Here is a 23,265-nt window from a genome sequence, read left to right as displayed (position 1 = left end):
GTAAATAATTATAGAATTGGTGAGGTAATTTTGTTGATACAACAAATAACAATATAGAACAGACTTACGTACTCAAAAATTATTACATACATGTACAATTTAAATTTCTGTTGAATTGAATACTAAATATCGGAATATTGGAAGACTTGTTACACAAATTGTATGATTGTACGCTTCCTTTACAAAATGCTACTCTTTAAAAATTGAGCATTAGAAAAAAATCAATGGCAAATTTAATTTCCTTTACTATCGATTTCTAAGTGTAGGTCAAAATATGAGGTTGGCTTCATAGTGTATGTAGTATCTTTAATCTCAAGTTCTTTGGGGTAGATTCGATGTATCAAATCCTCAAAATTAGGATTGTTTAAAGATAATACGTCATCTATATAGCGGAACCGAGATTGAATGATGTAGCCAAACGATATTCTTTCTTTCTGATCAGATCAGCTATAAAGTCAGCCTCATAAGAGTAAAGGAATAGGTCAGCAAGTAAAGGAGCACAATTTGTTCCCATTGGAATGCCGACCGTTTGTTGAAAAAAAACATGTCATCTATATACCAGAAACTGAGATTTAAGGATCTAGCTAAAGGACATTATTTCTTTCGGGCCAGCTATAAAATCAGACTCATAAGAGTGAAGGAATAAAGCTCTTTGTCAATCATGTAGGAATCTAACACCAACTGATCACCTTGAGAATGAAATTGCAAGTAAGAGTTAATTGTTTTTTTTTCCTGTTTTTTGTTCGTCGTAAAAGAATTGTTGATGCGTAAAAATGTGAACTAGCATTGTAAAAGTAAATGCCAATTATGGAAATATCAGTGTAAAAGCAGTCTCTAAGGTATATGTCTCATGTTTTTTTTTCAATCGAGTTGACTTTAGATAAAAAAATGATTTAAGGCTTATATTTCACTCTTTATTTTATGAATGATATAATAGAATCACCGAACTCATAATCACATATCTGAAAGACATATTGAATAATACAAAATATAATGCAAAGTCAATAATAAATTGGTAAAAGAAAAAAAAACCGCCACTGTGAATGATGTATTTCGAAGTGAAACGTTAAGTTAACCTTGTTTTATTGCTAACCAAACCACATGTTTCAATATTTGCGATATCAGTTCAAGTATAGGTTAATATTATGTTCATAAAAGTCAAAAAATAGTAGAAAGAGTTGACACAATTAAGGTACGCAAAAATTTTATTCCTTTGAATTTCATGATAAGTTTGCAATTTATTGGTTTTAAAAAATAACAAAGCATAACAATCAGTCCTCTTTTGAGTTGAATTCACTATTCTATGGAAGAAAGAGGATGCAAGGTTTTTAATTGTTGAACGAAGATAACAAGAAACTGGAAAAAAAAAACAAAATAGATGATCATTAAACATAATAATGCAACTTTTAAGAATAAGAATACAATGCTCATATAATGTATTTAATAATTTTATATAAGACATCTTAACAATACAATGACAGATCTTATAATTGGAATCCTGATATTTTTCATTCATTCCTTTTTGGGGTAAATTTCTGTCTCCTTTTCCCCATTCTCCATTCCCCTATTCCCTATCCAAAATAGATCTTTAACCATATTCCACGTCCAATTCCTACTTTACATTCAACATTGCCTTATACCCAATCGTCCATCTCCCCGTACCCGCTACCCCTGTACTCCATTATATTGGAAGTTTATCAAATTCTGATGCTGTAGAATTTCATTTTTTTAAATTTTAAAAGAATTTCTGATTAAACTTAAATACATTTGAAATTTGTTTTTCGATTTTCGAATGACACACACCAGATCAATAACTAAATTCACACATACAACGCATTTTGGTTTAAATATTCAATTATACATAATATTCTGCGTATCCGTTAGAAATACATGACAAAAAAGACTTCTAGATGTGATAACCATTATAATAAACTGATTCAAAAACTGTATTTACATTTTAAACATTTACATACGTAAAATATTCTATCCCTATCTAAATACACAATAATTGCATTAAAAAAAAATTGTTATGAGAAAATATTGAAAAGCGCGACATTATAGTTTATACTAAAAATATATATTCACTTCGTATTCATTATTTCTTTTGCAATCATGGGTCTTTCTTTGTAAATGCAATACATGAACATCTATTGTTTCTACTTTTCATATTAATGTTCGATACATCTTTTTTTCGGACTATTTTTATCGTAATGAATGTCCTCTTATGAATGCCACTAACCCTTTTTTAAGTAACGATTTGACATTTTCTGTCGTTTGATTGCTATTAATCTATTTGTTTTTTGGTTAAGATGATGTTTATATATTAACATTCACTTAACGATGTTTTATCTTTTGAAATGTTATGAAATGAAATGCATCCATCATTAGGGTCCTCAAATGATACAAAACATTTCATGTATAAATCAGAAGTGACCTGTGGATCAATCATTAACTGTCAGTCTCTGAATCTGAGAGTGGGTGAAACATGGTATGAAAAAACCATCATTTTGAAAGTTTACGTTGACTGTACTATTAGCATCCAAGGGAAATGATAAGGTTTTCTATGTCAATTTGGTACACTGAAAAAAGATCATTTCAAGGGTTAACTTTAAAAGAAAACCCTCCTTTTTGCAATATGAAACTAAAATGAATCCTGAATAAATGCAGTGATGCAATAATCAAATAATGGTCTTTTCAAATAGGGAATGTACCTTTGAGTAAAATTATATTGTCAGATTGGTGAATTTCTGACATGCAAGTTTCTTTTATTCTTCCCTTTTTGTCTGATTCTTTAAAAGAATTACATCAAATAAAAATCAGAAAGCAAAGACATAAATCCTAATTGTATAATCAGGAGTCATAAACTGCACATTTTTACTGTGAAACTACAATGTTGATGATTATTTGTTGTTTTATTACTGAATTTTACAACAAAACACATGACAACAGTTTACATTATGCCAGCTAGAAGACATGTATGGTTTTCATGTCAATTAAAATCGATTTTTTTTAAATTTTTCCCGTCTTTTCGGTTTAACAATGAAACAAAAAAAAGTTTGAATGATACTGTGAAAGTATTCGTGGGGTACCAATTTTTTGAATTTTTGAAAATTGGTTTCCAACAAAAAGTTAGAGTTAGAAGGCAAAAACAAAACAAAACAAAAACAGATTTTGATTGAATGATAGGTTCGAAATGTTACCCTTACATTATCTAAAATAAAATGAATTTAAAACTGTTACTATAAACATGTAATAATTACTTATTACTTACCTAACAAATTGAGGTACTAATTTTGTCGGTAGTGTGGAGCATTGTAATCAAGAATCAAACAAACAATAAACTGTTAAAAAATTGGAATGTTCTTTTTACATGAGGTTAGAAGTCTCTAACGGTCAACGTCGTGTTTTCTAGTAAGTGTTTAACGGTTTTTAAAATATTTACCGATCCTTGAACTACTAATCTTGCACCCAACGAAATGTTTTTTTTCTGACTTAACATAAAATTCGGAACCCTCGGAAAAACAAAACAAAACAAAACAAAAAAAAAAAAAAAAAAAAAAAAAAAAAAAAAAAAAAAAGTAGTTACAGTAACTATAGTTACAATAAATTTAGTTTGACATTTAAATGAAACGAATGTTTACCTTCAGTTAATGTTTACCTGTTCCAAGTCAATTGTATGGTCAATGTAAAACTTAAATACCAAAATTCATTTGGATAAATTAGCATGCAGCATATTATTTCCGTATGTTAAAAAAACTTTATTTTTACTTTATTTTACTTTTTGAATGGGGGTATTGAAGTTTTGTGGTCCTAATTTTTAGATACGGTATATGGGAGACAACTGTGAAACATTTAGCCTTATTAGCAAGCTTTCATCTTCCCAATACCAACATAAAAATCATTAGATGCACAGTGGTACTACCTATTATTCAAGACCACAAAAATTGAAGTAGAAAAAAAGAATAGTCAACGCAATCAAGATTCTAGTGGAAACAAAAGAATGTACTCCAGGGACAAAGACCAGACAGGGACACATACTCACAAAAAGAACATAAAATAACCAAAATAATAATTGGCATTTGTTACGGTAGCAATTCTAAAGTGCAAAATCAAAAGATCAGATATACAATGGTAAAAATGAGCATATAAACTTTGATTGAAACAACAAAAGACAGGAGGTGAGGGATATTCTTATCACAATTAATGCCTCTACAAAATGGGACTTAATAACAAATAGCAGATCTGGATGCTTATTTTCATGTAAGTATAATTGTTAAATGTCTTTGTTTACTTGAGGTTTATTCATCTGAAACCATTGCATTCCTTTGACGGTGGAACATTTAGTAACAGTCCACATAAAACTCAGGCACTGCCAATGGTAAAGTGATTCATTGTTTATTAAAACCCACCAAATGAATCAGAACAATAATCATTTATATATTCAAATCTACATTTTTTAGAGAATCATAAGTTTATCTTCCACTAAATTCACCCAAGTCAAACCAAATCAATGAGGATAATGCTTGCAAAGTGCTAATGTCATGTACAATCCATTTATTCTTATCCCACAATGCGCAACGACTAAATAGAAAACCAAAACTGGTTATGTGACCAGCAATTGTTTCTAAATAGAAATAAAAGTTAGTTAATTGGGTTTTTGACTTACATGAATCAACTTCTATCTGATTTGGTTTATAGCGACTTATGCTTAAATGAAAGAAATAAATTACTCATAGGAATAACAATAGCATTGAATAATGCAACGTAACCAACACTAATCTAACTCGATAATTACATATTTGTTTTTTTTTAAATTCACATAACAATTGTACTAAAAAGTAGTAATGTCTTAAAAAAATATGTCTAAGTTAATAGAATTATTGTTTAAGAAAACAATTTGATGGAAAATTACAAATGTTTTTTTTTTTTTAAATAGCGCAGAGAGTATTAAAACAATAACTGGTTAATACAAAAAAAAGTATTAGTTTTGAAATATCTTCAAATTTCAGAAAAAAATAATCTGAGTACCAAGAAGTGAGAATTTAAAATTGTAATTAAATACTCAAAATAATTATAAACACAAGGACTTTACAAAATTAAAAACGTATACACAAACACTACTCAGACCTTCCGCAAAGGTTGCCATCCTGATGAATCAATTTTCAATTATTTGCTACTTTCTTTTACTTCGAACAAAATTGTAAGCACGTAACAATATCAAACAGTATGACCACAACTATGGCTGCTACAATTATCACTATACCAAGAGTTCCGATTTGTTCTGCAGACTTCCGGTCGTCAGGCGCACTTGTAAGTTTCCGGATAATGGCGGATATCTTTGATTTATCTATGCTGATGTTGCTCAAGATTTCTTTCATCAAAGGCTGCATTTCCATTAGGAGTTCATCTTTTGAGATATTTTTACTTTTCCAGAATTCCAATTTTGCTTTGAATGTACAGCTACAAGGACACATTGGTACACCTATTTAACAGTAAACATGATAATGTTAAAAAGTGGTTAAAAAGTTTGGAAAAGATTACAATGATCTACAGAATCAATCAAAGGTGTTGAAGTATCGCAATCGCCACAGACGTCTACACATGGATATATTTCCATTAGTTATACTGACTTTTACAAAGTTTTTGACGGAGCAGATGATTTTGATTTCGATTTCACATTGAATGGATATATGGAAGATATGCTTTATAAGTTATGTCCTGTTCTTTTATATACTGTCGTTGCATTGGCTGACAGGTGCAATACAACTCAAGAAAGATTCTCAATAACGTTATAAAAGTGAAGCATAACAAACAGGTTTGTTGCACCATAGTACGTGTACTAACAAGTATCGATTGAGTTATTCAACTTAAATGCAATGTTCCGATTTGTTATGTACCCTCAGACACATCTATCGTTGTATGACAGAGGTCAATAGGTATTTGCGCAGAAAGTCTTCGAAAGACATTTAAATTGTAAGTAAACCATCCGGTTTTGCCATCTGGATTCTAATACAAATGCATTTTTAGTTACCTTTCTCATAAAGATTTAATCGTGGCAATTTTACATCTAACGCATACAAGAAATCTATCACCAATGTTTTTGTTGCAAAAGTGCAAAGTATATCTTGTTTTGAAAAGTCTTACCAATATAGGCAATATAACTTAACTCGATAATCATTACTCACTTTCGCTTACTTGCAATGATACTGAATTTCCAATGCTTGAGCCGACTGCGTTTGTCACATTGCAGGTGTAGTTTCCTTCATCTCCCAATCCTACTTGATCAAAAACTAGATTCGGTGACCCAACCGTGCGATGAATCTTGAATGTATTCCCATCTTTTTCTTTTATCCAGAAAATATTTATTGCTGAGGGTAAAGCTGAAATATTACAAATTAGTTTGGCACTATCCGATTTGTTGACGCTCAGGAAATCCGAGTATGCCCGATCTTGATATTGAATTGTACTGGTGACTGCCGGGTAATCTAAATTAATTTAAAAATGATTAAACATATTTAGAATGACCATGCTGTAATTTATATCTTGGCTGTACTTAAAGGGATAAATGTCACAATATCTGTTGATAGGATAGGGAGTTTGGGACACAAGAACAAGACAATGTTGATCTAATTTAAATATATGTGTGTACAGCAGAAACCTATATATAATTCATTATTAAAATAAATATTGGAAATGTAAAAAATTAACAAAAAATAAGATTTAGATTTGTAAAATGGTCAAAGAATATAAAAATGGTATTAAAGGAATTTTATATGTATACGGAATTGGAACGATGGGTAATAAGGAGTTTGGGTGTTAACCTGTGTAAACCGAACGTTTATACCATTCTAGAGCTGCTTATGTATGCTTATGTATGCTGTTCAGGCATCAGTGCCTAACTGGAAAAAAATTATCTGCCCTTGAAATATTCATTTTGTGCATTTCAATGAAGTGATAACCCATTTTACCAAAATGCTATGGAATTTTGTTTATTTCTTTATTCTAATGGTGACAAAAAACCCGAATTTAAACGTAAAAAAGCGGGTTAATTCAGACCACGCTTAGCCCGTTGACTGATTCTTACAAAAACTGCCTGCTAATGCCAAACACAATGGTACAAAAGAACAAATACATGTATATCTTAACAAGCAATTAAGAACAAATATTTTTTCAACAAAATTGTTTCATAATAATTAAAGAACACAAAACACAAAATTTAACACTTTTTAACTTGCAAAATGCCTCACTTTAAACAGATACAAATGTTCATTAATGTAAACTCCTTATAATAACTATCCGGTTCAATATCATAATTGTTGGTTTTAGTTGTTTTAAAACTTACCTCCAATGACATGCACAAGAAATCCATCGCTTAACTTGGTTTGTTTTGAGTTTTCCACTAAACATTTATACTCTCCACTGTTTCTGAAATCAGCTTCGGTAATTTGATAGTCCCAAATAGTTGACAGTGACATAAATTCCATAGGGTTAACGAAGGTGTCATTCAAAAGCCAAGAAACAGAAGTTGGTTGTGGATTGACGAATTCTATCGGGCATGTAAGATTTATCGTCTCTCCATATACAACATTGATATCAGTAAGATTGGAAAATATTACTGGAATGACAGAAAAGCATCATGTGGTTCAACTGGAATATATATATACTAACATAAACTTGAAGCGTCTTTTAGCCAGAAACAAAGTTTATTTTTCATCTGTCACGTTTCAGTGCTGGTAATAGAGTTTGATATAAAACAACACGTACCGAGCGGTGTATTGCAAACACAGGGTTTATATTGTTTGCGTATCAAACATGTTGTAAGGGATATACTTCCCATTCTATTGTCTATATAAATGATAACATATTAATCGAAATCATGTGAATAAGCTGAAATAATTCCGTCAAACGTAATCGCATTATTTAGTAGAGAGAAAGCTAATAACTTAAAAAAAATAAACATTCATTATTTTAGTTGCCTTATATTCGGATGAATAGAACAGTGCAAACGTGCAAGATATGGTTTGTAATTTAATTATGAAAAATGTATGACAATTAAATGTTGAACCGGGATTTTTATGGGAAATAGGGAACCGCAGATGGTATATAGTGTTCAAATAATTGTATGAAGAATTGGAAACTGTAGATTATACACTAAGATTAAATGTACATTTTCGAACAACGAATTTATGTTCGTTTTCACTTGACTCCTTTTATGTGTTCATCATCTTATTGTATTTTAAATGCATAACGAGTGTAGAGTTATTTTTCAGAATCTTTAAAAAGTAGCCATGTTAGCAAAATTATCCCACAAAAATTGATTAATTCAAAACTGTTTTTTTTTTTTAATAATAATTTCTCAGGTCAATAATAAGTACGTAAACGTCATATAGCAAACCATAACGACATTGTAGAAACATGACGCGAAATTGTTCATTGACGGTACTGTGCTCTTGTATCAATCCTTTCCCGTCATTAGTGTTCATTGTGGGGTTTAGTATAGCACAAACTTATCTAACAAGATCTAGTTTATAAAACACTTTCCATTGTTAATATTATATTTTAACATAATTGCGTGTTATTAGAGATTTCACTAAATTGACGAACCAACGGACGTACCGATAGGGATCGTCTGTTTTGTTATGTGTACTAAATTGCAGTAGAAATAATGCTTCAACCAAAGTTTAACTCATTTCAGTTTAAATGATGATATAAACAAAATTAATGTTATTCCTCTAGAAACTTGGCCTTTTATAATATCACGTATCGTTCGTTCGAAATATGTATTGCTGGGATTATGGAAGGAAAGGAAATTATTTCTAAGCTTTATTTTTTTTTCTTAAAGTTTTTTGTCAATATTTCTCATATTTTTTTACATAACCTGAATAAAAAACAAACTTTTATTTGTATGTGTTCTTTTAAAATATAAATTGTTATTTCTTCAAAAAATGTTTGCAAAAGCTACCCATCATTTAAACATTTTCAAGGCAATACGCGAACCATACATAGATGTATCGAACATCAATTTCTTTTTTCAATTACAGATGTTCGAAGGCCATATAATAGCTGATCTAAACATGCAAGTCATGTCGCGTGTACAAATTCACGCATTTTAGCAAATTACAGTTTTTCCCGCTGAATGTGCATTTCGCAATTTTCAAAACTAGTCTTCTTGGAAAGGATATTTCGTGAAGTTTTGTAGATTTTTATACCAGAGTAGACTCGGCGAATGACTATTTTGATTCTAATCATTTCACGTAGGAACTGTATCAAAGTCGGAGTAAAGATCTAGTGCATCTATACCACCCTTAACTGCAATCATTATGCGTTATATTATACTGAATGTTCGGACATTTTCTCAAGAATTTATCGAGATGTTTTTTTTTCCGAAATTATATTTTCTCCCTCTTTCTTCTTTGTTGGGTTCATCAAGAGAAAAATAACTTACATTTCGGGCGAAAAGTATATATGTGATCTGCACCTGTATAGGGTTATTGTAGTGGAGTGGAAATGGCCGATGATTTTCATTAAAGATAAATACTTATTAGTTACTGGAATCCTTTAAAATAACAGAAACATTGCAAAAGAAACAAAAAGTACAATCTTCAGCTGTGATGTATTTTGTAAGTAACTTCTCCGAACACCCCATCACTTAAATCATTTTCAGAAAATTGCTAACGCAAGGGCGAATCCAGGATTCAATGTTAGATATAAATGCCTAGCAAAATTAACACAATGCGTCGTCAAATAAAAAAAAATATAATAAACAAGAATAATTATTTATTTGAGAACGTCGTTGAACATTCATTTGATTTTATGGAGATCTAGATAGTTGGCTTTTTTACTTTGACGTACTTCAAAATATAATTGTTTGTTGTTTGTACATGCTGGAACAATATCATAACCATAAGTCAATTTCAATCTATTGTTGAAATGTATTTTGAATAATACTATTGATACACATTTGTTTTCAATACAATTTTTCAAGTCTCGAGATATGATGTGGGACGATTGCCTTGCCATTGGACTTTTAAATAATGACATAACAGGTAACTTGTCTTTTAGTGGCATTTAAGATCCTTTCGTTGAAAGGGACAAAATAACCCGTGCTTCATAAATTGTGCTTAATTCCATACTTTAAGATAACCAATTAACTACAAATTCTTTCAAAATTTGACACTTAACCAAAACTTCAAACTTTGTAAAAAATTATATGTAATATAAAACACAATTAGCTATGGCTAAAAATATGCATTTTACATTAACTATCGCAGTGCTGGAGCTTGAAGAGGATTTGCGGTTTGGAAACCCTATTTTGTATTGGAAAAGGTTGCTAACTTCATGCAAAATTAAGACATAAACAAGCTTTTTATAAGCTTGTATCCGGCCTTTTCTTCCACCCTCCTTTTTTTAATCACTGAAACCGCCTCCGAAGTCGCATTTATCTGCTTATCGGAAGCACTGCACAGAATATTAGATTCAAAATATTGTGTTAATATTGTTGATCTCCAATAAAGATATGAACTGTGAAATAGATATGAATGTTTCTATGATTTTTATCTGCACTTAGTATAAATGATTTCTTCCGACCTTCACGGTATGTCGCATAAGGTTCTGTTAGGGAGAGTTTCGTTAAGTTACGTTTGTTTACGCTGAGTTCCGTCAGTTGAGTAGAAATCTCTATAAGCGATTGTTATTTGGTTCCAGACACTGATATTTACAAGAGACTTTAAACGAATTTTAATCATAAAATATGCTTTTCACGGGTGATGGACCACAATCATTCTTTGCAGTACAGCGACAAAGATTTATTAACGTTTACATTTCAAAAATCCAAAAACAAACACTAGAACTACAGTGTTTTCCGACACACACGTCTTCCCGAATTATTTATATTTAGACACTTAAGCGACTATTAATTCTGATTTGGATACTGTTGTGGATTTTTAACCAAGGTTTGATGGAATAGACAGCTAGCTCCGAGTACTTTTGTTTGAAAGCAATTTGGTTTTGCTACGCTAAAAATGGTGCATAAAATCGGATGTTAACGTTTAAGATGGTGTCCTCTTACAGAATAATATGGATGAGGAAATTATAATACAAAATGCCTTAACTGCTCATTGTGGACAAAACCACGACAATAAACCAGCTGAGAATATGTTTACTTACAATTTGAAAACATTATCAAGGAAGAAAATTAAAAAAAGAACACTTCTATTTTTTCCTACCATATGTTTAAGCCATTGCGTTGCGTTGCCTCGTGGTTGAATATTTAGCACATAGGTTGATTAGTTAATTACAACTTATTGCGCACTGCAAGTTACAGAACATTGTAAATTGAAGATATAATTGAAATTAAAGTTTGTTTTACCTTCAAAAACGTTTGCATATCCTCCCTAATGTTGAAGGGATAATTACAGTACTTGTTTATTTTATCTTGTTTTTATTTTTTTTCCGACGTAGCAAACAAAAATCATTTCAATATGTTTTATACTCATGATATTTCTCTGTAGTGTGTTTGAACAATCGCCCATGCAGACCTTTAGGATTTTTCCATTCATAAAACAAATTATGCCCCGATATATATAAATATGTACTTACTCCCAAAAACGTCAGCATATATAATATTACTAGAGCTGTTTCCTACTTCGTTGGTAACTTGACAAGAGAAAATATTTCCAAAATCCTGACTTTTCAAGTTTAGTATAAACTGAAACGATCTTGTTCCGCTTTCGGGATCGATATGATATATATCTGTAACTGTTGAGTTATCTGTTACTATTGGATCACTTTGAGCAATGATTCTTCCATCTTTTATTAGGAGCATATTTGTTGGATCAGGTACAGCTCTTGAAGAGCATGTTATAAGAACAGGTTCACCCAACACAGCTTCTGTGTCTAGTGTTATGTTGACTTCATAAGGGAGTGCTGCAAGTAATTAAAGTATACAATAAAGAGGAACTGAAAAGATGAATGTTAATGCCCGCCTTTTTGTTTTGGCAATTTGAAACCGAACAAAAATTGAATAACGGAGACAGAAAAAATCACAACGACATAATTTGTGGAAATTAGACTTTCTACTATGACATTTTATATTGATGTTGTTTATAAGCGTGTCATTTCTAAATACCGAATTCTAAATTATCAAAGTAGTTGCATGCAAGGATATCTGACCATTGAAAATATACAAAAGTTTTAATTGCAGATGATTTTTAAAATTTGAAAATCAAAACTTTAAAAAGTAAATTATATTTACAGCAATTGTTTATTCGAAGTTAACACTACGAAGAAAAACAATCTGTTAGGAACAATGGTTAAAGGTTTATATCTATAGAAAAATGGAGTCTTGCATGGAGCAAGAAATGGTCACCCTTCTAGATCAAATGAAATTATCTCCCGGTTGCTTATATTACTCATTTTGTTCGCTTTTTTCTGAAAATACTCTTTTAGTTACATTGGGCTGTACGTACGAATAATTCGTCAACTTTGACAGGAAGGAGAAAGATACACTGAGACTGATATAATAGAATGGTGTTATTTTATTGGAACCGGACGAGTGGATAGTTTACTCCATGAAGAGCTTTTTGCCTGTTGAACACGTGCATTGAAGTAAATTTTTGTTTACAAGTTAGCAATTGAGAAATGATTTCACGATTCCTTCTCCTTATGACATTTGAATCCTAGAAATAAAAACAAGAAGAGAAAAGAAAAAAAACAACTAAAGGAAAACAAAATACTCTTACCTCCTAATAATATTTTGCTACTACAATTGGTCCCCTTGATATTCCGCGCACAACAGCTATATTCACCAAGATCTCCGGAATCTACTTGGCTGATTTTCAAGTCTACCGTTTTATTTTGGCTGTCAATCTGACCTGTGACATTTATACCATGTTTTTCCCACCATGTCATTTTAATCGGAGGATAAGTTTCTGTTACGATACATTTTAGCGCTATGTCACTGCCAATTGTAACAGCCTTAAATTCCTCTGTGACAGTTACTCTAGGTAATTCTAGATAAATGGAAACTAATCTAAATTTATTCAAAATCAGACGAAAGTGTATAGAGTTTTAAAAAAAAATGCAGGACGAAGATTCCTTAACAATATGAGGTTGCTATGAAAATAATGGAGTAACGATTGTTATAAATAACCCTTTTGAGACTTTCATTCCGTTGAATGTGTCGGAACATGTTATGTAAAGTACTGTTAAATAAATCACTGAACTATTGTTATTAAATTAATAAATGTTTTGTTGTTCTTTGTTGTTTAAATTATATCAGTTAATTATTCTCTGATCATCTTATCAGTAGGCAAAAGTACATATGTAAGCATAAATCAAGGAGAACCTTAGAGTAACCGCAACTGCTAATGAGAAAGAAAACACGGAAAAAAGTGGCAAAAACGTTGTGAATGAACCCGTGTTAACACGTGGGCTGTATGTCAGGTGCACTTAGCTTTCATTTAAAATCTATTGTGCGCTTTCTTCATGCTTTGCTTAGCCTTTATGCAACTGTATATGTTTTTCAGTTAATCCACTACTCACCTTCCTTTAGATCCAAATAAATTCCAGAAACACTCTCACCGTCTTGATTGGTGACTTTGCAGTCATACTGTCCCATACGTTCAGGTGTTACTTTTTTTACGGTGAGTGTTGACAATTTCTCATCTATTTTTGTGTCAATTTTATAATCAGCCACTTTGCCGGAAATATTAGTACTCTCGCTTAACCATTCTACTCTTGTAACATTTGTTACAGACATAAAATGGCAAAGAAATGTTGCGCTGTCATGGAGGAAAAACTCGGTATTTTGAGGGTCAAAACTAACCTGCACCACAGGCATTGTCAGGTCTACAAAAAAAATTTCATTGATTGTATAATAAATCTATATAGACACGATCTTAGATTGACAATATAAGCAACTTACATATACATCTTCCAGATTTAGTGGAGTCCGAGTTGAGCATCTACTTTTGTTAATTTGTATGTATTATTATGGCTATTTTATGTTCTTTGTTGTGCGTGTCTGTTTTCTATGTCTGGTCTTTGTCCCTGGATTTCTTTTTTAAGTCGCACCCAAGATAAGAATCATTCAAATCTGATTTATGGTTGGAAATCCTACATATTTTTATTTTTGATATTTTGTTTAAAATTTTATAGTAAGCATAAATTAAAATGTGGCTTTTCATATAACCTTTGTTTTTAGGATATACTTATTATATAGAATGTACTGTAGAATCCAAAATTAAGGGAGATAACTCTGTAAATGACACTAAAATACAATAAAGAACTATTGGATTTTCAGTGCACTATCTCCAAAGACAGACAGATTGGAATGAATAATTATACATTTCATTATATTGTCTTATAAAGCAACTTAATAACAAAAATAAAAATGTCTAGCCTACGCTTGAAGTGTATCACACATTACACAATTTGCATGTTTTTTCAAAGAGCACTACTTGAATATGATCTTCCTTATAGTTCAAACAGATTTTGTTATCTGATGTATATTTTCAGGCCCATATGTCTCACTATATGATTCAGAACGGCAGACCTCTTCCACACCATTATCTAGCACAGGAAATGCAAGTTTGCACCATACTTTAAGTAATTGCATTTCGTGACTATTCTCTCCCATCTATCTAAGTATAGTATACATTAAAAGTCGTTTATATATGGGGTACATTTTTTGTGTCAAAGGATTATTTTTCGTTTACACCTTGAGCATTTTCACGGTTTGTCGTGGATAAACTCACATCGAACACTTGTGCGGGTAAAATTTGCCTTCAGGGTTACAGTTTCATATATGAAGAACCCAGCTTTTATAAAGTCTACAAAGGTATAACATTCTGTGTTTTTATATTCAACCTTTTTAACTTATTGTAGTTAGTTTTTCAATTCTTCTTTTGATTGTCATTGTAGTTATGATGTAGGGGACAGTGAATTATAGAATATTCCCTGTGTAACAAATTATGAAATTTCACATGACTGTGAAATAAAACCTGTAATTTTACTCTCGGAATTTCTCACGCCAAAACACTACAGAATTTAAAATTTATTTGAAAATTGCCACATTGTATAAAATGTGCAGATAATATGCATGATAAAATGCATAATCAATCATTATAATTATGAACTGAAATATACTGATCTACTGTAAAGTCTCAAAATGTTGAAAGAGCTAAATGAAAACCTAAGTGTCGGCTACCCGTAAGGCTTATTCTGCAATATTGAGTAAATTTTCAAGGGTTCTGTATTTGAAAAAAAAATTCAAACACAGAACAGAACCTCAAAGTCAGACCAATGCTTAATAAATAAAAAACCTGAATGCATCATCGACTGTCATTAATAATACACCAAAGAGTTCTGGTCATGGTCAGTTACTATTACCGACACGTGCTGGGGAGTCCTTGCACAGAAGACTAAATAACTGACGGTTTTATGTCATTTTTTAAAAATGGATTTAGTGCATTACAAGCATTTTTAAATACGCTTTCTGCTGGTAGATATTTTTTTTCGAGAAAAAATGTCTTCTTATTGGCTTTAGTGCTAGTTTTATGGTGTTAGTGCAAATAAATTGGTCTTTGTGGTGTTTAGACTGACCTGTACATGTATCGTCCAATTTTCTTTTTGGTGGCAGTTTTTTTGGGGCAGGGGGTTGGGGGTATGGCTATTTTTTAATGAACTCTGAAAACCATTCAAAAGCTAAATCAAGAATCGGAATTGTGCAAAACAAATTTGTGTAGTTTATTACACGGGTCAAGGAGCTAAATATAGATTGCTATAAAAATGAATAAAACATTCAGTCAATACAATAATGCAAGTTACAAATAAACCTTATATAGTGTAAAACTGACTTTGATCGTGTGTTCTTAAGTATTCTTTATGACTTGATATGCAAAAATTCATGCGCTCTGTCTATTTGCAAAATTTCTAAAATTTCTCAAATTTGATAAATATGAATAAATGAAATAGAAAAAAAAATATATTTATTCTACTCTTCCACCTATATCTGTCTTTAATATGAATAAATGAAATAGAAAAAAATATAGTTATTCTACTCTTCCACCTATATCTGTCTTTAAATTTGATGGTACTCCGACAAATGCGTAATGTTTTTTTTTTTTTTTTTTTTTGTTTTTTTTTAAATTGATGCTGTGAAATGTTTTATGTCCTATTTTACGATTAAGATTTACATATGGATCTATTGTTAGACGTTCCGAATGCAGACCGACTCGAAGTGCTCGGTGAAAGCGTTTATCAAAATCCCCAGAAATGTAATTACACAGAAATTTCTGCAGCTTTACGAGACATTTCGACTACTGCTGTTTAGTTACGTTATATTCACATCCAAACATTACTAATTTAGTATTATTGTTTTATTTATTTAAAAAAAGAACTCTAACAAATAGGCTTCTGGAAAGGATTATGTTGCCACAAGATTGAAGTCATCACTACAGAAGTTTAATGGTCGTCATCATGAACTCGTGGATCATTACGGTGTATCCATCTGCACCATGAAACGGATCATGGTTTTCCTTTCTTCGTTTGTCTACCCCGGACTTGACTTTTTATGAGCAACTCGGCGGGTGTTTCTAGAAAAGCAGAGGACGCTTGCCCTACTGGTGCACCTGGTCCATGCTCCCAATTTTAAATGGAGTCCGATTTGCTCATTTGCTTTTGCTACTTTGTATGTATAATTTTAGTTACTTTATGTTCTTTGTTGTGTATGTCTGTTTTCCATGTCTGGTCTTTATCCCTGGATTACATTCTTTTGATTACCGCTATAACGTTGGTTCCCTTGATTACACTTTTTAAGTAGTGTACATTAACCTGCTAAATTAAGGTAGATAACTCTTGTTTGAAAAAGTTTTTAAATGACATAGTAATTTGATCGGAACAGAGACTTAAACCATCTTATCACAACCTGACACCGTCTTAACTACATTTTCGGCGCAAGTTTGAAATAGTCTGAACGTGACTGAACTGGTATTGGAAACGAAAGACTGAACCGACTTAAATAGACTTAACAAGACTTAAATGGTTACGCCCGATAACAGTCTTACCAGCTATTGAACGACTGAATTAGACTTAAAAAATGTTTTTTTAGACGTTTTCAGACCAAAATGGCCGTTCCAGACTTTCACTAAAGTACTGGTGCAGAAATTGCGTCACTATTTCAGTAGTAAACGCGGTCTCTCAAATTATCTGTAGAGAGTCACGGCATACCCGAATATTCATACTTCGCACTTTTTCAGGCTCAATCAATATATTTTCACATTTGCTTAGATTAGATTAATATATTTTCACAATTTTATCAGGCTGAAATATATATTATCACAATTTTTTGCAGGCGCTATTGATATATTTTCACATTATTTTCAGACTCTATCAATATATTTTTTCAATGATTGGATATAATGGAAAATTACCAGTTGGGCATTTCTCTGTTGACCCAAAGGTAGGAGATGGTAAACAATCTGGATGCTCTGAAATGAATATTTGCACAATGTTTTAGAATAGAAGCTTCAAACTGTTATTTAGGTATGAGAAAAAGACAGAACCGCTATAACAAACCAAGAAACACTTTTAATATGGACACGATTCAACGTTTAGAAAAAAATTAATCATAAAACGTCCATCATGTTTTTATTTACATTTTGTTTACTTTACTTTTGAAGACAGTGACTTTAGCAAACGATAAAAAATTAGCCATGAAGTTGGAATTTTACTCACCATACAAGTCCATATGTACGTAAAGGCGGTACCTACTTTGATATCATAAAAAGTCCGATTGGGTATATAATTAAGCTTGATACATTTATTATGTAAGTATGTTTAACCGTGGTTATCATCTAAAACGTTTCATGATTAAAATTATATATATATCCAAAGAACATAGTTTGAATAATTTATATCTGTTTAATATTTTTCTATTATTATGCAGCATGCATCATGTACGAAATCACTCAATAGCTTTTGACGTAGGTCGGCATTAAAGGTATTGAGAACTTACGATAGCGAGAAACTGAGACTTCTATAAAGTTAACATATTGGCAAACTATAAATAGAAAGGAAATATAATGATTGACAAGTACATAAGAGAATGAAGTATCGATAATATTCCGAAATATATATGCTTGTGTTATAAATAATAATCTGTCCTCCCTTTGAGCAAATTTAAATTGTTTTTTTTTTAACTTGAAATAATAAAAGTTATTAATGCTGTCATCTACAAGTTAATTATTTACACCTGAGAATACCATTCCGGGAAAACTAAAAAAAGACATTAGTTCAAAACAATATACAACACCATTTTTATGGCATAACTCCTCTACTTGCGTACCTATTCCTTCACGCTTATGAGGCTGGCGTTAAAGATGATCCGAAAGGTCATGGAATAGAGTTAAGCTAGATCCTTTTATCACAGTATCCGCAAAATAAATGAGTATTATCTTTAAACAATCCTAATTTCGGGGATTTGATACATTGCATCTACCCCAAAAAACTTGAGATAAAGAATATCACAGACACTGTGAAGTCAGCCTCATATCTTGACCTACATTTAGAAATCGATGGTAAACTTTACAACAAACGTGATGACTTTTCATTCAGAATTGTCAACTTTCCTTTTATCTGTGGCAACATCCCTTCAGCATCTGCGTATGGAGTGTTCACATCACAACTCATACTTTATGCCAGAGCTTGCCAAAATTACGCAGACTTTTTGTATCGCGCTAGAATTCTAAGAAGTAGGCTTCTCGAACAGGATTATGTTGCCACAAGATTGAAGTCATCGCTACAAAAAACATATGGTCGTCATCATAAAATCGTGGATCGTTACAGTCTATCCATCTGACCATGAAACCTAATTTGTTTAACGTGTCATAGTTTTCCTTTCCTCTTTCGTCTACCCAAGAATTGACTTTTTATGAGCAACTCGGCGGGTATTTCTAGAAAAGCAAAAGACGCTAACCCTACCGGTGCACTTGGTCCATGCTCCCAGTTATTAACGGAGTAGCTCATTTGCTTTCATTACTTAGTCTGTATTATTTTAGTTACTTTATGTTCTTTGTTGTATGTGTCGCTATAACCTTGGTTCCCTAAATTACTCTTTGATCCTTGACATGTAATATTTGCTTGTGAAAAAAGACACAAATAAAGTTAAATAGAAACAACATAAATAAAAAAAGCTGCGCTTAAGCGCATGATACACCCGTTTTCCTTTTAACTTGTCCTTATCCTTAGTGAATTTATATGACCACCTAGAAATATTTTGAGCCCTGTCAAATACCCCCCCCCAAGAAATAGTAAATAACAAATGCACAAAGAATTTGGCACTATGAAGGCTACATCAAGTTACCTAAGTTTGTTGTCTTGCTTTTTCACCCATACATTTCTATCTAGTATAAAGCACAATTATCTGACACGTTTACCAAGTACCTTTTATATTTATTAGTCGATCATCATAATATATGGTCCGTTTTCAACCAATTTTCAACGAATAAAATTTCCTTTGCCGTTTCCGCCTTTTTCATAACACGGAAACGAAAAAAAAAATGACATTTATACAATCGGAAGGGAGCTTACTTCAATAGATATGAACGATTCACTTAAGTTTCATAAAAGTTGAATTGAAAGTGTTTTTGAATAATTGTGCAAAACTTGAAAATTACCTTTTTTAAGTTTAAAAATTTATAACACGGAAACGATAAATCTGAAATTTATAAAAATCGAAAGGGAGCTTGCATGAATTGATATGAATAATTCACCAAAGTTTCATTAAAGTTGGTGAAATTGTTTTTTTTTGAGTTATTGTCCGAAGTGTGTACGATAGACGGACGGACGAAGAGACAACGGTATACCATAATATGTACCGTCATAGTGAATATGAAAATAAAATGAAATATCTTTTACATGAGTGTTGAAATAGAAGTTCCAGAAAGGCTACTTTTCTAGCTGCATTTGTTCCTTTTACGTGAATTCACATCGTATTTAAAAAAACTATTCACACACAAATAGACTTACTTAATGATGTCACCAAAGAGACATTCATCTTATAGTGACGGTGACGGATGCACACATGAGATAAAAAGGAAGTCGGAACAATATGTTTTAAACCGAAGTGTAAATGGGTATTGTATTTTAAAGTATAAATCAAACAAAATGCCCAAATTGATTCTGGTGTACATGTTCATCCCCTTTCCGTTGGGATCCGAATATGAGCATTCTGAGAGTTTTGGCTTGAAAACATAAACAGATACTTACCATGATATTCTTCACCTGTTCGTCTACAAACTTGAGTAGCAGTGTTATTTTCATTTTTGATATTTTTCATATAAACCGACCGATGGCATTCCTTGAACGAAAATTGTAATGGACTTGTACTGAAAAAAAAAAAAAAAACAAAAACAAAAACAAAAACATCTAGAAACAACTTAAGCAACTATAATTGGACATTTGTACTTTTTCGTTCGACCGATTTAGAATATTTTTTTAAGTTCTTGGTTCATGATATATTTTCAATCTTTTTAAAAACTTCATCAAAAAACAATCCAATTATGTGTTTTGTGGTTCTAATAACATTTATTATACTTTTGTATCTCATTTGAAAAAGTTTATACTTAAACATCTAAACAGAAACATCACAGAAATTCGGTGATATTCAAAATGTTTGCTTTTTTTACCTTATAAAACATCCACCGAAACAGGAAGGTCCAGCAGAATCATAAATGATTTCGCATTGCCTTTGGTCATAAAGAATTGTGGTATTTAGCGAAAGATACCAATTACTGTTGAAAACAATATGTACCTGCAAAATAGTTTAACGTTCAATCTGTTGAATTAGTTACTGTGTTTTTTTCCGTAAATTTTCTGAGATTTTTTTTAACAAATTAAGGAAACTATAGTGAAAACAAGTCCGGTAATACAAATATTTAAATGAAGAAAAATAAAAAAGACCCACTTTTCATTTTTGTATCACAGCTACACTATCCAAGAACTGTTCTTTCAGTAACATACGTAGAATCTATGCAGTTATTGTAATCTTCCATATTTTCTAGCGCTAATTAATGACCGGTATAACTATTGATTATGAACTGAATTCCATTTCTCGGTAACTATTAAGAACCATTTTGTGTAAGAATTAGGCAGTGGGTGGCACATCATTTCTCCAAATTTAATCATTTTCGCCTAAAATATATTCAGTTCGTGTAGAAAAAAAGCTATTCAAATTTATCCTGGAGTATCTATGACATAGATATTCTTTGACTATTTTTATAAGGAAAAATACTTAAAAATTTTCCAGCCATTGTATATAATGAATTTCAACTTAACTTGACGAATCAATATCTGATAAATGCAAACTTTACAAACACTTTTATCGTTATTTCTGGTGGTTATGAGGTAAAAATACTTGGATAATGCATGAAAATCTCTGCGTTTCTTTATTCAATTGCCACGCCTGAAAAACATTTTGCCAGATTCTTAGACAGAGAAGTACTACATGAATACAACTAACCGCTACATATGTAAATAGCATTGTGTTTTATCGGTTAATAATCACCTGCTGTCCTTTTCACAAAATATCGTGTGTAAAGTCAGTCGTAAGTTGTGATGTCTAAATAGAGTTAAGTATTGTGACATCACAACTTACGGCTAATTTTACATTTACGATTTTTTATTGTGCAAAGGGCTATTGATGGAATAAAAAGATATGAAAGACTGACTTCAGCATTGGGGTTAATACATATTCTATACATTCATATTATTACTTTATGTGTAATTCAACTGTAATTTAATTTTCGTATTTTAAGTAGATGCTATAAACAGACAACAATTTTCACGTTAAATCCTGAGAATAATTCTGATTTGAGATTCATATAGATAAAAGGTGGTTTACTTTTGAACATGAACATGAAATTTATGTGTAGAATCTTAAAACATGAATGTCAGTGTAACTCATTTACAGAATGTCACAACTCGATTTAGTTAAATGGCATTCAAATATCATGTGACAGTGATTTTGAACACAAATGCAAACACATAATACACTTACACAACAGGTTTGAATAACAAAATTTACTTTTCATTCGGCAAATGAGCTTCGAATAAAAATGATGTTTGCGCTTATCAAACCCATTTGTTTAAACAAACCGCTTACTTAAACTGTTTCACCAATTATTATATTTGAATTAGATGTAATTCTGTGAAGCATCTTAAAATTTGTATTCATACTTCATGATATTCCAAAAAGGAGCTGATTTAGTTAAAATGTTTCCTTAAAGAGAAGGCTAAAACAATGAAGAAACAAGTCGGGTCTCGAATGGTAACAGAATTGACTTTTCATACCTCCTCAACGGAAAAAAATAATACATAATTCATTTTGCTGCCCCCCCCCTCCCAAAAAATAGAAAAATAAATAAATAAATAAATAAATAAATAAATAAATAAATTAAAAAAAAAAAACAACAAAAATGCTGATGGTATAATGTCTAAAAATCAATCATTAATCAATCTAAAATTTAACTTGAATAATTTGCACTGTACAAAAATAAATGCACATTTTTGAAGTGTATTAGTATTGAACGGCATGTTAAGTCTTATACACATTGTTGGGAGGTTAAAACCGCCCCGTTTTTACTGGTTGTATCCACATGTGCCAATTAATCGATACTGGTCCATTTAAATGTATGGTTTCCTAGTTGATGATTTATAATGATGTCAAAATCAGGTCTTATATTTCCAGTTTTTTTACTGTACTCAGTCATTTGCACTACAAATCTCATTAAGATATAAAACCAGACCCTTTTTGGGAAATACTATACCTTTGTATAAGACATCAGTGAGACTAGTGTCAAATGGAAGATGCAATGCCGTGTTCACGGGTAATAGCGTAAATGATATTGTTGAAAAAAGCAAAATAAAAGAAAAAAACTTACAAGCCATTTTGCAATGTCGAGAACCTACGAAACATAAATTTATCCAACTAAGAATCCACTGTTCATATATTGCATTGCCTAATAATTTAAGTATTGACCGGATTTATGCTAACCTTGCTCATACATGTACATATTAGAATTAAAAATTTCTTAGCTTGACAATCGAACTAGTTTTATCCCTTAGGGTACCAGCAAAATTACCGAACACTTATCAAATTCATAATTGACTCCAAAATAATTCTGGCAAAACAGATATTACACTACCGGAGAAGCTGGTACCGCAATGGTCCTGAGTTGGTACAGACATTGAAAACGAAATGGTGGG

General features: G+C 31.3%; 1 protein-coding gene across 1 annotated transcript in view; it reads right to left on the bottom strand.

Moving 5' to 3' along the window:
* Positions 1 to 905: 905 nt before the first annotated feature.
* The window catches only part of LOC148613845 (hemicentin-2-like), a 53,471-nt gene continuing 31,111 nt past the window's right edge, over positions 906 to 23,265 (bottom strand). Inside the window, exons 4-13 of the mRNA XM_088587481.1 lie at positions 20,688 to 20,812; positions 20,269 to 20,387; positions 18,017 to 18,061; positions 17,433 to 17,489; positions 13,543 to 13,848; positions 12,741 to 13,010; positions 11,599 to 11,925; positions 7,343 to 7,615; positions 6,186 to 6,485; positions 906 to 5,482 (exon numbers count right to left, since the gene is read on the bottom strand). Coding sequence (XP_088443607.1) covers positions 5,184 to 5,482; positions 6,186 to 6,485; positions 7,343 to 7,615; positions 11,599 to 11,925; positions 12,741 to 13,010; positions 13,543 to 13,848; positions 17,433 to 17,489; positions 18,017 to 18,061; positions 20,269 to 20,387; positions 20,688 to 20,812 — 2,121 coding nt within the window. The 3' untranslated portion in view covers positions 906 to 5,183. The remainder of the gene's footprint in view (positions 5,483 to 6,185; positions 6,486 to 7,342; positions 7,616 to 11,598; positions 11,926 to 12,740; positions 13,011 to 13,542; positions 13,849 to 17,432; positions 17,490 to 18,016; positions 18,062 to 20,268; positions 20,388 to 20,687; positions 20,813 to 23,265) is intronic.

Source organism: Perna viridis, chromosome 6 (assembly GCF_037379345.1).
Source record: "Perna viridis isolate PV_CMFRI_1.1 ecotype Kerala chromosome 6, ASM3737934v1, whole genome shotgun sequence".
NCBI lineage: Eukaryota > Metazoa > Mollusca > Bivalvia > Mytilida > Mytilidae > Perna > Perna viridis.
Note: the sequence above shows the minus strand (reverse complement) of the source record. Positions and strands in the feature narration are given on the sequence as shown.